Source organism: Haemaphysalis longicornis, unplaced genomic scaffold (assembly GCF_048455015.1).
Source record: "Haemaphysalis longicornis isolate Haplotype H1 unplaced genomic scaffold, Haemaphysalis longicornis Haplotype H1 scaffold_8, whole genome shotgun sequence".
NCBI lineage: Eukaryota > Metazoa > Arthropoda > Arachnida > Ixodida > Ixodidae > Haemaphysalis > Haemaphysalis longicornis.
Window position 1 is genome coordinate 49,788,616 of NW_027526445.1, and position 16,986 is coordinate 49,805,601.

The 16,986-nt window shown below is 49.0% G+C and overlaps 1 protein-coding gene across 5 annotated transcripts; it reads left to right on the plus strand.

The window, feature by feature from the left end:
• Positions 1-4,388: 4,388 nt before the first annotated feature.
• Positions 4,389-16,491, plus strand: LOC144149183 (uncharacterized). Of its 5 annotated transcripts, XM_077680713.1 has the most exons (4): positions 4,389-4,581; positions 5,852-5,938; positions 12,534-12,987; positions 15,759-16,491. In XM_077680713.1, exon 3 carries the CDS (start codon positions 12,573-12,575, stop codon positions 12,939-12,941), a length of 369 nt encoding a protein of 122 aa, XP_077536839.1. In that variant the 5' UTR covers positions 4,389-4,581; positions 5,852-5,938; positions 12,534-12,572; the 3' UTR covers positions 12,942-12,987; positions 15,759-16,491. The 5 variants fall into 5 exon arrangements, 2 of the variants coding, with proteins under 2 accessions (XP_077536839.1, XP_077536838.1); XR_013318225.1 differs by lacking the exon at positions 12,534-12,987; XR_013318224.1 differs by lacking the exons at positions 12,534-12,987; positions 15,759-16,491 and adding an exon at positions 10,533-10,639.
• Positions 16,492-16,986: the final 495 nt, after the last annotated feature.

A 16,986-nucleotide genomic window follows, 5' to 3' on the forward strand; every position in this document is an offset into this window, starting at 1 on the left:
AATGAAGTTTCGTTATTATAAACGGAGGTATAATTGGTAGAACAAAATTTTAAAAAATCAGAAATACAAGCAATAAAAAATATAAAGAAATACAAGTAAAATTTTAAGGGTTATAAAGATGAACTCACGAAATCAAAATTTTGAATCGTCGACATCATCCCCCTCCCCACCCTCCAAAAAACCAGACAAAAATAAAAAAATCCCGGAAAAGAACGATGAAGGCGCGAATAAAAAATCTTGAGAACGGGCAAACCGTGCAACGCCCTAAAGTTGCCCAAAGATGCATAATAGGCAGAGTTAACAGATTTTATAGCTAGAACAGGGGAAATGGAAGTCATTGATTGAACAGAATATTAAAAAGCAAAAAAGACAGAAAATACAGACACTAATAAAATTTGAATTTTAACTTTCACCATGCGGAAACAAAATATGGAGAAAATGCATGTCCTCAAAAAACGAACATGAAAATAAATATCCTGATAATAATGACATAGAAACCGTAGACTGCGCACCCAGTTTCACTCCCAGGCAAAGACCTGTAACTCATCATCGTGGAAGAACACGAAAAAAAATGTGGTTGTTCCCTCTTTTATAGGAACCGGTAAAACACGAAAGTGAAATGTGCTTTCACAGGAGCAGTTGAATGTTTATTATGCATCGATATCAACTTGCACATCGCTATTTATATTTCGTTGGTATGGCACCGTTATACGCATCAACGTTAGACACTGGATTGCACGCGCCGGAACATTGCGTAAATCGCTCGCACTGAAACCACAGGCGCTCGCAGACTGTCCGTGCGTACGAAACCAAACGGGTTGTTAGCGAATCATTCGGTGACACAAGCGGACCGTTTCACGAGCGCGACATCCGCAAGTCGGCTTCTCCGCAGCGTGCGCTGAGCATCCCCCGTACACGTAGGTGCTGGCATCGAGGCGCAAACTGTCGGCGCTCATAAACGTCGTGATGCACTACTTCGCTTCGCCTCTCCTAGATGGCAGCACCATCTGAAAGGAAAGATATAAGGCGCGTTTGTCGTCCTAAACCACGGTCCTAAACACGCGTCTGTTCATAGCGCAATCGGGAGCGCGTTACGTACCTCCCGTTGCGGTGAAAGAGTTTATGGCTCGAAACCCGGCGCAGCCACGTCAACTGAAGTTATTCTGGCGATGTCACTTTCGTGACGGATATTGTGTCGTGAGATCTTGGAGGGCCCCGGCATAAAACACTTTCGTGTTAAAAAAAATCGTGAAAATGAACCAACCGTGTAACGTCTTGCATTTGCACAAAATGCGTAACTGGCTCCGTTAATATTTCTGACTACTAGAATGGTGTGAATTTAAATCATTGACAAATAAATCTCGCTAAAAAAAATTCAGTCAAGCGAAACGGCGTATGATACCAACTAGTAGACAACTATCTGCATTTCTCCACAATGTGTTTTGTTCCATGAGGCCGAGATAATTAGAAGGATCAGAATGGGGTGGGGTGCATATGGCAGGCATTCTCAGATAATGAATAGCAGCCTACCATTGTCGCTGAAGAAGAAAGTGTATGACAGCTGCATCTTACCGGTACTCACCTACGGGGCAGAAACTTGGAGGCTCACTAAGAGGGTTCAACTTAAATTGAGAACGACTAAGCGGGCAATGGAGCGGAAAATGATAGGTGTAACATTAAGGGACAAGAAGAGAGCGGAGTGGGTCAGGGAACAAACACGTGTTAAGGACATATTAGTAGAGATTAAGAAGAAGAAATGGACGTGGGCAGGGCATGTAATGCGAAGGCAAGATAACCGCTGGTCATTAAAGGAGCCATGAAGAGAAAATGCAAGTTGGTTTTATTCGAAAGATTTCGTGTTTTATAGTGCCCCCAGCGCTTGTCCGGATACAAACGGTGCTTTATTCACTGAGAAATTAAACAATTTAGGTTAAAATTTTGATTTTCCCGCTAAATCGTGCGTTTTCGTGGTCCCAAGTGACATCACTGAAACCGACCGCTCTGCAGCCTAGAATACCTTCATTCACGCATCCGCCGTACAGGGTAGAGACACGTATACGCTGGCGCCGCCATTTTCGGTTGCTCGCTCGCCGCCGAAGCAAGTCATTGTGTCAAAACCGCGCTAAAATTATCGCCGCAACGCAGTTTACTGAAGAAGTTTGAATCATATTGTCTCTTTCGCGTTGCTAGGTCTCGTGGGAAACGAAAAGAATAACGCGTTGAGCCCGTTGGCCCAATTGCGGCGGCACGGGACCGTTCAAAGGTTGTCTCCACCCTGTACAGCGGTGTTGGTTTGTTCCCGCGTTTCTTTATGTTCCGTAACCTAGATGGCGCCACCATACCGTGGCAAGCGTTTGGTTTGTTTTTGCCCGCATTTAAACCTGGCTTGTTTTTGTTCTGGGAGAAAATATTCGTTCCCTGAAACAGTGCTCGCTCGACAAATGGGGTCACGTAAGACACCGTTGCTTGCGTCAATCGGCCAGTGTCGTCTGAGACAACCCCAAGCCCCGTAGTGCTGTGCAGCGAAACCAAGCATGCTGTGCGCAGTACGAACAGCAGAACGCATCAGTACTTCTATGTTTACATGTGCTTTCGTAACTTCCACTGTTTGTCCCATCATTCTTATTGCTTTGTAAAGAATGTGCCCGAAATTTAAGCGCAAATCGCTCGTTCGTCTAGTTTGTAAGTTCTACCTAATTTGCGTCTGCTTCTGCCAGCCTCCGCCAATCGCAGAGCTTAGCTCATGTGACGACATAGGTTCTGTTGCGGGAAATGAGCTGGTGGGTCGCATGACCATTCCCGTTTTTCCTAATTATGTAGCTTATTTGAGCGAAGTTTACGTTAAAAGTGGTGTCAGTATGATTCTAACGAGACAATCTTTTGAATGAACCAAACTTGTGTTTTCTCTTCATGGCTCCTTTAAGGGTAACAGAGTGGATCCCTAGAGAAGGCAAGCGCTGCAGGGGGCGGCAGAAAGTTAGATGGGCAGATGAGATTAAGAAGTTTGCGGGGATAAATTGGTCACAGTTGGCACAGGACCGCGGTAATTGGAGAATAATGGGAGAGGCCTTTGCCCTGCAGTGGGCGTAGATAGGATGATGATGATGATGATTATGATTATGATGATGATGTTTTGTTCCAAGGGTTGCACCCAATCAGGTGCAGCTTTATGGCTCCTCGCAGCTCCATCAGGAGTGGAGCTAGAAACAGGAGTTAGAGTAGTGCGAAGTATTTCTGCAAAGCTAATATTGAGCGTGAAAGCTTGCTCTGTGTACACACTAAACTTTTTTACGCCCTTTTGGCCAAAAAGGGTGTAAGATAATTGAAAAAGGGTGTTAGGAGGCCCTTACGCCCTTTTTCCTGAATCTCAACACCCTTTTTTGTAGCTTTCCACCCTTTTTGCGTGAAAAAAAGGGTGTTGACCAACCTCAACACCCTTTTTTTTGGAAGGGTGTTGAAAGGGTGGGGAAAAGGTGTTCAGCTCATCATTGATTGAGGTCATGCATGCAATATAATTTCAAAAAGACATCCCATTGTGCCATCCACCCAACCTCGTCAAAAATGTTCAAAAGCAAAAAAGAAAAGCTGCCAAATTCAATAAAAAGCAGCGGCAGCACCGACATTGAAACAGGAAAAAATATCAGCCCTTGCTTATTACGACATCGACAGAATAACACTCCCCCTCCCACTTTTTGTTTTCTACAACCTTGCACCGAGCACAGCACAACGTACCTTGAACTGTGACATCTGTATCATCATTCCGTCGTTCCCTGTTCCTCTCCTGCCCCACCAGCACAATCATAGCCCCCTCTGACAACAGTCATTCTCGTCACTCAGTGGAGTTATAAAGTACTAGCAATCACAATTTTATTCCATTCTTATTGTTAGCGACCGTAAATATTGTGTACAAATGCAATAAACAGACCACCTAGTTTCTCCTACAGAAACAACGTTGGAGAACAAGGCAGATATCAAATGAAAACAAAAGTTGGGAATGGAGGGGGCATGAAGTCGGGCGCTAAATAAACAGACGCCAAATAATAATACGATTACTTACACTAGAACACTGCCAAATTTCATTGCGCAGTGTTATCTTACTATCTGCTGCTTTTTTTAACGTTCAAATGGAGCGCCAAAAAACTCTGTCCGCGTTTTGTGTTTGTAAACTTTAAAAATCTAAGCTTCTTTAATAAATTGCACACAAAAAATAATAATTTACTGTTGTAGCCAGTAAAAGAGGCAATTATTTATTGTTGTCGTTTTAATTTCTTTACGCAACTCCCTGCCAACGGCCGAAACCCTGAGTACGGCGCGCGGCGGCGTGGCCGGATTCCGGAACAGATACAGATACCCCGTGACCCTCCATGCCGTGACCCGTCCTTCATGGATTGTTTACTGTGGTGTGCAGTTACACAAGCGCAGTTATTATGATTAATTGGACACCTCGTCGTCTTCGGTTATGTCTGTCGTGTTCGACTTCGCGATGAAGTATTTGAGAACAACTTTGCCACCTGAAGACGGCTAAATTCGTTCGGCGCTTGCCCCTGAACGTCGCTCGCTCTTCTGCTTCGTTTCCTGCAGGTAAGCTGTCTCGACACATTTGCCGCCTTTCTTTTCACTGGATGCCGTTTGTAGCTGTCAGCGCCGCTTTAAGGATTCGTTAACAGGAGCCCGCGTGTGTGAATTGTTTAACTGAACTAGCGAGGTTGAACCTTGAGGGCTCGTCTTTAGAAAGGCGATGTGCGAAAGAACATTGTGGTGCTTGCATTGAGCGCTGAACGCACTGGCGCTCAGTAACGCAGTGGCGCTCAGTAACTCAGTAACGTTTCCCATTCCGCAGCACTACATTGAACAGCTTCAGAGTTCACCACTGCAAACCACGTCTTACGCGTAGTTTATCAGAACACGGGCGGCTACTCCTCTAAACTGTGCTGCGCAGCGTTTACGGCTTCGTTAATCACCGCTGTCATTTGTGCCGTGTTGGGAATGGCGAGGCAGAATCGTTTGCGAGCGAATGTGCGCGCCTCGCAAGCTTCGTTGCGTTTGCGGCGAGCCACCTCACCATGTGTACGGTGCCGCGGTACGCGGGCATTGATTTTGGCTGAATATTGTGTTGCCGAGTTGTAACATTCGTGCACCCAATAATTTCCATTCTTGCCTGTGTGGTAATCATGTGTCATCCTCTTTTATACCCCTGTCACACGGCAGATCTAATGACATTTACAGCAAATGTCATTCGCTCTAAATGTCATTAATTCGGCGCTACACGAGAATACCGAATGACCTTCAAGGCGAATGACATTTACCGGCTAACTGAGGTCTCGGACCTCAGTTAGACCTCAGTTGGCGGCCGAATGAGTAGCCTCGACAGCAGTAGCGCGTCCCTAGACAGAAAAATTCAGTAATAAACCAGAGAATATTATTTCTAAAAACTGTCGGTAAACTTATATTTGCTTCTTTGTGTTGTTTTTCAAATAAAAAAAGATAAACAAGTACTAACAAAAAAGAAACTCTCGTCCCCAGTGCGCGCGCTAGCCGAATCCGGATTTTTTGCAGACTTGTCTCGGCTTGTGATGTCTACTGATGCCACTTAAATCGATAGTTTTCTTGTTTTTTTACTTAAAAAAATAATCCTTTGTTACGTTTTTTTTAAATATTACGTGTAAAAACATTCTAGATGCGCTTGAAATGTAATTTTTGTGGTTTTGCGAGCTCGCTAATCGTCACCGCTATCGCAATCGAATGACATTTGTTTCGCCGTGTAGACCCGCACGGCCGAGCCGAATGTCATTAACAGCTAATGTCATTCACTTTGAATGACATTAGATTTGCCGTGTGACAGGGGTATTAGACCTCTGGACGGTCTGAGCACATCACGTCCCTCCATTCAACCGGACAAGAGCCACAAGCATTGTCAACAGTGTTTGGCCGCCAGAACGTAAGTTTTCAAACACAGTTTTGGTAGCACAGTGGGCTACCATACTTGAATAATGTTCGATCACTTGAATGTACAAGTTCTCGCCCCCGTAACAATTATTGGTGTTTCATGCATAACCTAACATGTAGCCGCTAAATGGCAACCTTTCTTGTTAATTTCGGAAAACTCGGTTTCACCCAAAATCATAATGCGGGCGTAACAGTTAATCACCATGTATACGAACTTCCTGGTGTTAGTCATGTTTACGGTGAGCCATATTTCTTAGGTGGTGACACCAAAATGTTGTTACCTTTGTAGTTTAGTCTTCGATAAAGCCTTACCAGTTCTGTTTTCAGCTATTTTTTGGATGTTTATCATGTGAATTGACAGTCCTTGCAGTCCACTTTTTCAAATAGTTATGTAACTGCCTTTACAGTCTTTGTCAAAATTTTGTGGGCCACGGCGACCGTGGCTGGAGCAGGCGCGCGGCCGAGCAGGGGCGCTGCTCTTGCCGCTGTCGGCTGGTTACGCGGCTAAAGAGAGGGAGGGGAAATTTCGCGCTTCCTTTCGTAGTATGGCTGGCGCGATAAGTGCAGCGGGGCCGCTTTCTCAGAGAAGGCGCACTTCGCTTCAGCGCAGGCACTTTGCGCAGCACTTGTGGCGCCGGACACACTACAAAAGCAAGAACAAAAGTTCCCCTCGCTCTCTTTAGCCGCGCAACCAGCCGACAGCGGCAAGCGCAGCGCCCCTGTCTGGCCGCGCGCCTGCTCCGGCCACGGTCGCCGTGGCCCACAAAATTTTGACAAAGACTGTACCATTTAAAGAGGCCTGATTGGAGTTCTGAAGGCTGCGATTTACGCACGCTAGTGCTGTACCGCCAATAAAGAAACATCCTTCCACAAAGAAAAAGATTTGAAAGTGTAAAGTATAAGCAGCATTATTCTTAAGTGGAACATGCTAATTGCTAGTCCTGGGGCTTTTCCTGAAAGCACTGTGGATGTTATGAGAGAAGAAAACCACTCAAACACATCTGCCAAGGCCGTTGCTGCTCCAAGATGCGTGCAAGCATTGAGTCTTCTGAGCAATACATTACACCCTTTTTTTTTTAAACAACCGACGTGCATGCTGAACGTACTCCTGATTGGGCGTGTGCCAGGAGCGTAGCCAGGAATTTTTTTCGGGGGGAGGGGGGGGGGGGGGTGTGGTCGACCAAAAAATGGGACGGGGAAATATGTAGGCAAGGCATCTTGCGCGTTGTTTTGCAAACGAAGCTTGAAATAACTGACTTTAACATGCGATTTGTGTATGCTCAACACTACCTGTAAAGCCCACCTTAAAGGAGCCATGAAGACAAAATACAAGTTGGGTTTATTAGAAAGACTGCTTAGTCCTGATAACAATGATCCCAATATCATCGCAATCTTCGAAAAAATAACGGAGATATTAAGGAAAACGTTTGAAGCAGTCGCGACCCCCTAGCCAATTTCCCGCAACTTATCTATGACGTCACGGAACCTTGTTTGTGCGATTGGCGGCCGCCTAACTGACCTGTCGCGACGGCACATGACTGGACGTCTGTAATCCGGCCTCTAGTTTCATTTGACCGCATCACTTGAACGTTAACATGCAGTTAAGGCACTGAAAATTATGTTTTATTGTGGGCCCTAATGACGTCATTCTTGCTCATAACACGTCACTGTGGCGCAAAATTTGAAAGTTTTTAAATACTTCTTGCTTTTTTTTCATTAAAAAACATATTTTGCGGCTCTAATGGAGCTGAGTGACATACTGAATCCTAGTTCTTTCAAATTAAACGAAGTTGTATTTTCTCTTCATGGCTCCTTTAAGGAGCTTAGATGGTGATGATAGTGATGATCAGCTAAATTGCTGTTCGCTGGTCTAGGAGCAGACCACGGGCGATTCATTCGTCCGCAGAGCAGGTGGTTAGGCGGACCCGCGCTCGTGAGTGTGATCATGAGTGCGCTCGTGAGTGGCGCGCGGACCCCGAAGTTCGTCAGGCGGAAGTGGAGGCCAACACTGAATGTTTACTATCAAGATTCTCGTGTTTTAGAAAAGGGACTATTAAGTTTTCTTGTCAGCTATGAAGTACAGTCGAGCACGATTTGAAGGTTATCGAGCGGCCAAGCATGCCACCAGCCCACAGTTTCGTTTCGGAACCATGAAAATCGAGATTTCACACTCTTCGCTCCCTTGTTGGCTGTTCCATGATACAACAATGGCCTGCACGACTGACTTGCCACCCTTTGGGTTTCAAGCTGTACAGGGCGGTCCACGCTAGGTGCGAACACGGCACAGCGTGACCTTGCTCCGCGGAGCGCCAGCGCACAATCCGCGGCCGCGCATCGAAGCTATGCGGCGCAGGCGCACAGGGGCTTGGAGGTGGGGCTTCGTGTCGTCTGCTACCGCGGGAGAGCGCCGTGCCTGCTTTGTTGTGAAGCACGCCTAACTGTAGGCTTGCCTGTAGCGTCTAAGCGCGCTGCGACAGCATTGCGGGAAAGCGCACTTTCCTTACTGCGGCGCGTTGTGTAGTTTCTGCCTACGAGAACCCACAGCTTCCGCATTTCAGTTCCGCGGTGCAGTTTAAATGCAAGTATTGTTGCAAACATTTCAGGACTGGCTTGGTTTGGTTCAATGAGAGACGCTGTATAGAACGGCATCGTATAATTTCGGCCACTAGGATTTATTTAATGCTCAGTGGCATTACGCAGAACATAATTGTCTGTGCATTTCGCCTCCGTGGAATTTTGGTCACAGCGGCTGGGTTTCGATCTGCCGAATTTCTTCCAGATGTGTATTGGCTTTTTTCAAACATATGAATATCGCGCATCGTCGAGATGGTTCAAGCAGTCGCCCAGCCAGGAAGTCACGCCCCCAGCACAATCGTCTACTCTACGGTCGAATCCTGGACCGGTCCCACTCTAGTGTGCTAAATTATAATGCATACGTCATTGGTTGCGCTCCCTACATGGCTAGTTATTTGGAGAAAGCGGCCCCTCCCTTTGTTGCCACCTGTGCGCATCCTCCTTTATGGTAAGACCCGTACTTCCTCGCGACTCCTTGAACCATCTCAACGATGCGCGATATTCATATGTTTGAAAAAAGCCAATACACATCTGGAAGAAATTCGGCAGATCGAAACCCAGCCGCTGTGACCGAAATTCCACGGAGGCGAAATGCACAGGCAATTATGTTCTGCGTAATGCCAGTGTGCATTAAATCAATCCTAGTGGCCGAAATTATACGATGCCGTTCTATGCAGCGTCTCTCATTGAACCAAACCAAGCCGCCAGTCCTGAAATGTTTGCAACAATACTTGCATTTAACCTGCACCGCGGAACTGAAAAGCGGAAGCTGTGGGTTCTCGTACGCAGAAACTACACAACGCGCCGTAGTAAGGAAAGTGCGCTTTCCCGCAACGCCGTCGCAGCGCGCTTAGACGCTACAGGCAAGCCTACAGTTAGGCGTGCTTCACAGCAAAGCAGGCACGGCGCTCTCCTGCTCTAGCAGACTACACGAAGCCCCGCCTCCAAGCCCCTGTGCGCCTGCGCCGCTTAGCTTCGATGCGCGGCCGTGGATTGTGCGCTGGCGCTCCGCTGAGCGAGGCCACGCTGCGCCGTGTTCGCACCTAGCGTGGACGGCCCTGTACATTCGTTGTTACCAAGCACAGACTTGGACTTGGTTGCCCTTTATCTACACCAATGATAACAAAACTTGCATGGATTATTTGCTAAAGCTGTTGTTCTTCCTGCTTCGTTTGAAAGAGTAGCTTTCCCGCGACAACCTCCGAATCGCAGTGGACTGTACATGCGGCGCATTCGTATATTATGGCGGTGAAACTAGCAAATGTGCGTCTTCGTCCTTAAGTAATCGCCTTTTGTTATTTTTTGTGCTAGTAGCGCGAGTAGTAAACTTTCGCTAAGCGGAACACCTTATTGCACTGCTGTTGAATGTTGAGCTTGTTGCACGTTTCTTAAATTTCATTATATTTGTATCTGTTAAATCGAAACAGACATGGCTTCAGTAAAACTCCGGTTAAGCAAATACAGAATGCTGATTCTAACCAAGAGGGAGGTCAAGGAAACTGGAATAGTGCCAAAAAAACAAAGCTCCGCATTAGGGAGAATTGTGTAGTTTTGTTGATGTGGAGGAAATACAAGATGGGCAGAGCAATGCTTTTTATGCAGCAGAAATTATGGATCTGCTATAGTCAATAAAATGCGATGTCGGTAGAAAAATAAACATACAAAGGATTGATAGTTGACTGAACAAAATACAGCGACGTGCTCTGTCATGTGATTATACTTTGTACCAGTGTAAAGACAAGGAATGACACGCTCCCGACAACATGTAAGCCTATATGAGGCTTTTCCTGCTGTTCTGCCATTCCCCGGCCGTGCTGTTCCGCCATTGAAACAGTGGGGCTGTTTCGATTGGCTCGTGGCAGGTTCCCAGCGCTTGTCGGTGTATCCGGCGCGAAATGCAGCCGGGCTGTATATGTTGACAGGTACAGCATCTGGAGCGGGCGCAGGGATCAGACGTTGACATAGCCCTTGTTTTCAGCTTTATATGAGCAAGAATGTCCTTAAAACTGCAGGTTCCGCGCCTGCAGGTGACTTCAGGCGGTTTTTCAGGCTGCTTAAACCGCAGCCCAGCAGTTATCTTCTTGGATGTTCTTTTCCCCGGGGCTTCTCCTCCAAGCCGTAGTAGCGCTGAGGATCTGACCCCGGGTATCCTCAACCGACAAACTCAGCCTCCGATACAAAACTGTACATTTATTTACAGCCCAACGGGCGACTCAAAAACAGTGCTCAGGCGGAGCTCGAAGACGACGGGCCGAGCTCTCCTGCGCCCGGACCACGTCTCCCGATGTCTCCTTGTCTTCATCTTCCCTCCACCCTGACGCTGGGGGCTAGGGAAGAGGGAAAAGCGAGTCCTTCGTGGGGGTCCAACCCCACGTGGTGGCCATTAGCGCATCCAGTGCGAGCAGGCGTGACCTTCCTCGGGATGCGCGGAGTTTCAAGGCGCCAAGCGACACGTGCGTTCAATTTCTGTGCCGCTCGTCCCGGGGCCCGCGCCAGTTCGTGCGTCGAAGCGCCCGACACCTCCACCGCCACTGTGAAACATACCTTCAGGAATGTTTCACACACGAAACACACACCACACACACATTTGGCCCGTGCACCATCGTTCCTTCAGTTGACGACACAACAATCAGCACGGCCAGTGCCTCTTGACCCTGGCTGCAGGTCACCATGACAAATTAGGCACAATCCTCACATAGCTCATTCAGAGCGAGCGGCCTTTAGGATGCGGTACGCACTGGCCGTCGTCGTCCGAAAACGCCCTTGCCATGCGCCGCACACCCTCACACAACAGTATCAGGGGCCCCTCTCTTCCTCGCTCGGGAAGGGACCACTGCTGGGTCGTCAGCATGCGTTGGAGCCACTCTGCACTGAGGTGAAGCTGACTGACGCTTGCGCCTCTTTCCAGGCGAACCCTCGGGTTCGGCCGCTTCTGACCCACCGTACGCGCACGAGGTGTCATTCTCTACGACACACCTTTGGTCAGGGTAAGCAGCAGAGGGCTGCTTCGTGGGCACGTTAACGCGGTCATGCAATGCCAGAGAGGCTATCTCTTCAGTCACTGCAGTTCTACCTGCAACTGCCTGGGGCTGCGTTACATGAGCGGCCGTACCCTGATTTGCACTTCCCTCTCTCAATTCGCTGGAGCTTCCCATAGCAATCATATTTTCGGGACTCAACATTCGGGGACCTCCAGAAACACACGATGCAGTGTGCGCGACACCAACTGCATCCGATTCTTCACGCGATTCCCGTGCTGCCGCATCCTGCAAAGCTACTGGCCGCTCGGCCACGCTCCCAGGATGTTCTCTGTCTCCGCACAGTGCGACGACAGGCTCACGCTCAACGGAAGCCAGTCTCCGCCCCTTCAGAACGGCTGATTTAAGAACCTCATAGTTCTTCCGCTCCTTAATGTGCGAACCCTCGCGTTCGGCCGCTACTGAACCACCGTTGTGTGACGCAAGGAGTAGAGAGGGGCTCATCGGTCACATGAATTAGAACATGCGACGCAGCTGAGGCTGTTTCTCTGGCTATCAGCTTTTTCACGGGCATGCCCACACTCCTTCGACGCACGAACTGGCGCGGGCCCCGGGACGAGCGGCACAGAAATTGAACGCACGTGTCGCTCGGCGCCTTGAAACTCCGCGCATCCCGAGGAAGGTCGCGCCTGCTCGCACCGGATGCGCTATTGGCCACCACATGGGGTTGGACCCCCACGAAGGACTCGCTTTTCCCTCTTCCCTGTCCCCCAGCGTCAGGGTGGAGGGAATATGAAGACAAGGAGACGAGAGAGACGCGGTCCGGGCACAGGAGAGCTCGGCCCGTCGTCTTCGAGCTCCGCCTGAGCACTGTTTTTTAGCCGCCCACTGGGCTGTAAATAAATGTACAGTTTTGATCGGAGGCTGAGTTTGTCGGTTGGAGATACCCGGGATGAGATCCTCAGCGCTGCAGCGGCTTGGAGGAGAAGCCCCGGGGAAAAGAACATCTAAGAAGATAACTGGCGCAGTCGACAGGATCTTCAACAGCGACGACTCAGCCAGCCGGCGGGCGAGATGGAGCAGGCGGAGAAGTCGCGGCCTGCTGAATGGGATCGGCTGGAGCAGCGAGCTCGTCAGCCTGGTGGAGAAGCGGCTCGACCGGCGCTCAGCGGACTTCTCAATGGAGAGCGGCAGCCTGCTGAACGAGATCTGCAGGAGCAGCGAGCTCGCCACCCAGGTGAAGAAGCGGCTCGAGCGGCGCTCAACGGACGTCTCAACGGAGACCGAGGCAATCTCTGCGGCCTACTGAGCAGCGGAGAAGCAGCTTGGCGAGCAGTCAGTGGAGGCATCAGCAGCCCACTGAAGGAGAAGCGGCAGGCGAGAAGTCGGCGGGCGATTGTTTGGTGGACACCTCGGCGGAAGGAGCGGTGCATAAACGGATAACCCATCTGCACCGGTGCGGCATCTCTACAGGCGCCGAGCTATACAGGTCAGTGCCTCGTTTGATGCTGGGTCTGCGGTTCACCATGACATCTAGCGGCTATCTAGGTGTAGCCGCGAGATAATGATGAGGATTAGGAAGCGTGCATGAACGTTGCAGGGACAGCAAGCATTGCAATGTCGTTCGCTGAGCAGAAGGCGCTATTGCTGGCGAAATTGAGAATCGCTGAGGCAGAGTTAGCAGCGGAACGTTCAAAGAGTGGACGTTTCAAGAGAGCTAACAATGCTCCTACCTCACCGATTGCTCAAACAGTAATGTTCAGCACTCGGGGAGAGAGTGAACTGGGGTGCTCCGGTACGCTGAAAGATGCGCTGGGTGGAACCCATTCACTGGGCGCGCATAGTCCTCCTGTTTCGCGATATCCGCCACGATCAGAGTCACGTGGGAAAGGCGAAGATAGGATAGTGGCGCACGTTCTTTCGTGGGCGTTGAGATTTTCTGCAACCGGGGAGCAGGATAGTGAAGCATCCCGCTTAGAGAATTTCACCGAAATAAAGATGGAGGTGAAGGAAGGTGTTACGCGCGAGGCTGCGTTGGTAAATGACAAGCAGTCAAAGTTGAATGAGAGTGTGCGCATGCCCGTGATGAAGCTGATGGCAAGAGAGAAAGGCTCCGCAGCGTCGCATGTTATTGTTCATGTTGCCGATGAGCCCCTTGCTACTCCTTGCTTCACACAACGTGTGGTAGAGAACGGCGCTTTGTGCACGCACAGGGGTGCAGTAGCGGCCGAACACGAGGGTTCGCACAGGAAGGAGGGGAAGAACTATGAAGTTCTTAAATCAGCCGTTGTGAAGGGGCTGGTTTCAGTCGAGCGTGAGCCCGTTGTCACCGCGTTCAGAGAGGGAGAACGTTCCGGGAGCGTGGGCGAGCGGCCAGTTGCATTGCAGGATGCAGCAGCACGGGAATTGCGCGAGGAATCGGATGCAGATGGTGTCACGCACACTGTATCTTGTGTTTCTCGAGATACCCAAATGTTGAGTACCGACAATGTGATTGCCATAGGGAGCTCCAGCGAATTCAGCGAGGAAAATGTAAATCAGGGTACGGCCGCTCATGTAATGCAGCCCAGGGCAGTTGCAGGTAGGTCTGTAGGAGTGGCTGAAGAGATAGCCCCTACAGCATTTCATGTCAGCGTTGACGTAGCCGCTAAGCAGTCCTCTCCTGCTTACGCTGACCAACGGTGCGTAGTGGAGCACGGCGCTCCGAGCGCAGAAGCGGCCGAACCCGAGGGTTCGCCTAGAAAGAGGCGAAAGCTTCAGTCAGCTTCACCTCAGTGCAGAGTGGCTTCAACGCATGGTGATGGGCCAGCAGTGGTCCCTTCCCGAGCGAGGAAGCGAGGAGGAGAGGGGCCCATGATACTGTTGTGTGAGGGTGTGCGGCGCATGGCAAGGGTGTTTTCGGACGACGACGGCCGGTGCGTACCGCATTCTAAAGGCCGCTCGCTCTGAATGAGCTATGTGAGGATTGTGCCTAATTTGTCATGGTGACCTGCAGCCAGGGTCAAGGGGCACTGGCCGTGCTCATTGTTGTGTCGCCAATTGAAGGAACGATGGAGCACGCTCGCAAAGTGTGTGTGGTGTGTGAAACATTCCTGAAGTTATGTTTCACAGTGGCGGTGGAGGTGTCGGGCACTTCGACGCATGAACTGGCGCGGGCCCTGGGACGAGCAGCACAGAAATTGAACGCACGTGTCGTGTCACGCGGCGCCTTGAAACTCCCCGCATTCCGAGGAGGGTCGCGCCTGCTCGCACCGGATGCGCTATTGGCCACCACATGGGGTTGGACCCCCACGAAGGACTCGCTTTTCCCTCTTCCCTGGCCCCCAGCGTCAGGGTGGAGGGAATATGAAGACAAGGAGACGAGAGAGACGCGGTCCGGGCACAGGAGAGCTCGGCCCGTCGTCTTCGAGCTCCGCCTGAGCACTGTTTTTTAGCCGCCCACTGGGCTGTAAATAAATGTACAGTTTTGATCGGAGGCTGAGTTTGTCGGTTGGAGATACCCGGGGTGAGATCCTCAGCGCTGCAGCGGCTTGGAGGAGAAGCCCCGGGGAAAAGAACACCCACAAAGATAACTCCAGCCTTGACATAAAACATTATGAAGGGGGGGGCACCGGGACCCCCCCTCCCTTCCCCCCCCCCCGGCTACGCCCTTGGCGTGTGCTTATTCTTTCTCTTGCATCCATCACATTCGAGTCGTCACGTTGATTTGGGAATGCTGGAATCCAGCATATGCTGGCAAGATACGAGAGCTTGAACACAACCCACTTGCCCGCAATGAGTTTTCAAAGATCTCCACCACCTGAAAAGGTACTGAAGTGAGATGTAAGCATTGCCTGAAAACCATACCAGATTAGGGTACCAAATCATAGTTATGGGTCTTTCTCGCCCATTTTAGTGTTTTGAACGAAAAAAGTGCCATTTAAAGGTGACACGTCGTTCCCTGCCGATTTCTGATGCCTGATTAAGTTTGTGGGCATAAATTTAGCAGCTTTCTCACATGTCTAACGTGTATGTGTGCTTGTTAGGAGTGAAGTAGGTAAAAATTGAAAGGTTTGATTGTAGTTGTGTATAGATTACCTACATTTTTTTCATTCCTAGAAAAGAAAAATTGAGGTAACCCTGCCAATTGTTCTGCATTGCTGCGTTTTATTATGCTTGTATGATTCGTAGAACCTGCAGGAGTTCAGCTGCTTGTTAACGGAAAAATGAACAGTGGTACAAAAAAAAGTGCATCTACTAAAAAAATCTTCACAATCGCAGGATGCCAACGGTCCACCTACCTACTTGCGTCCTGCATTGTTTCTGCTGGCTGGAGCGGCGCATGGAGCATTTTTCAACTTCTCGAAGTTTGTGATCAAGCGCTGCCCCAAGTGAAGGATGCCGCAGAGGGATCTTCCGTTTTAATGCCACAATTTCATGTGCTTAGCACTTACTCGTAAGGCATTTTAAATATTCATCATCCCAGAGGATATGTTACCTTCGTCTTGGGTGGAATGTGGCTCCAATCAGGTTATTTGTGACAGAAACAAGTGAACCACGTGGTGAGAGTCATTGAGGCCCTGTTGATTGCGCATGCTACTGAAATAACATTTTCATTCAGCTGAATACTTTCTAAATATTACAATTTGTGAACAAAATATGATAAAAGTCATGATTAGTTGTACTGCAGTGCAGGAAAGAAATGCCAGCACATGTTTTAGGAGCCTCTTATATTTCAGGTCATTGGCTGGTGAGCAATAAAACATAACCGAAAATTGTTTAAAGTGAAATCAAATATTTGTTGTCGCCAGTGCATGGCCCGTAGTAAAAGCTATCTGGTCTCCAAATTTCAAATGAGACACGAAATGCCAAAAAAATAAGGAAATAAACAAGACAGCTTGCTACAATAAACCAATTCAAATAATTGCTCAATGTCTATAAAGTGGTGATTCAGGCGGGTTAGTTCGGTGTTGATGAAATACAAGCAGGCCCTCGCCTGGTCAAAAACAAATAAACAAATAAAAAAATTTGGGCCCCTACTGGCCTTTGATCACAATGAAAGGGGGGTGAAAGGTCGCGATTATTTATAGGTTTGGTGGTGCAGAGTGCGCATGTATATCTCGGGGAGACTACCCCGCGACTGGTTAATCGTGTTTTTAGTTGGTTGAATATGCACTGATTCTAAAAGTAGTCGTGGCGACAGGCACTTCTCTGATGCAATTATGCTTGCGGAATCCCAATCGATGACGTGGTCAGTAACCAGGTGATGATCCGCCAAGGCATTTCAGCTTGCATTGCCTTTTTTGACATCGTTCTGGTGCTATTGAATTCTTTTAAAAATTTCCAGTTTCACCTATGTAGGATTAGGAACGAAAAAGAGACGCGACCAGTCCAAACAAAACGTACTGACGTTTCGGCTTCCAGCACGAAGCCTTGTTCACAATAAATGCATCACCAGAAGTGGGTCGTTTAAGTGGGCTTGAATAATCGCTGAAAAGAGCATGCGTAG

Bases quoted from the DNA above. Each gene is read 5' to 3' on its own strand.
- LOC144149183 (XM_077680713.1), top strand. From the start codon at position 12,573: ATGGAGCAGGCGGAGAAGTCGCGGCCTGCTGAATGGGATCGGCTGGAG.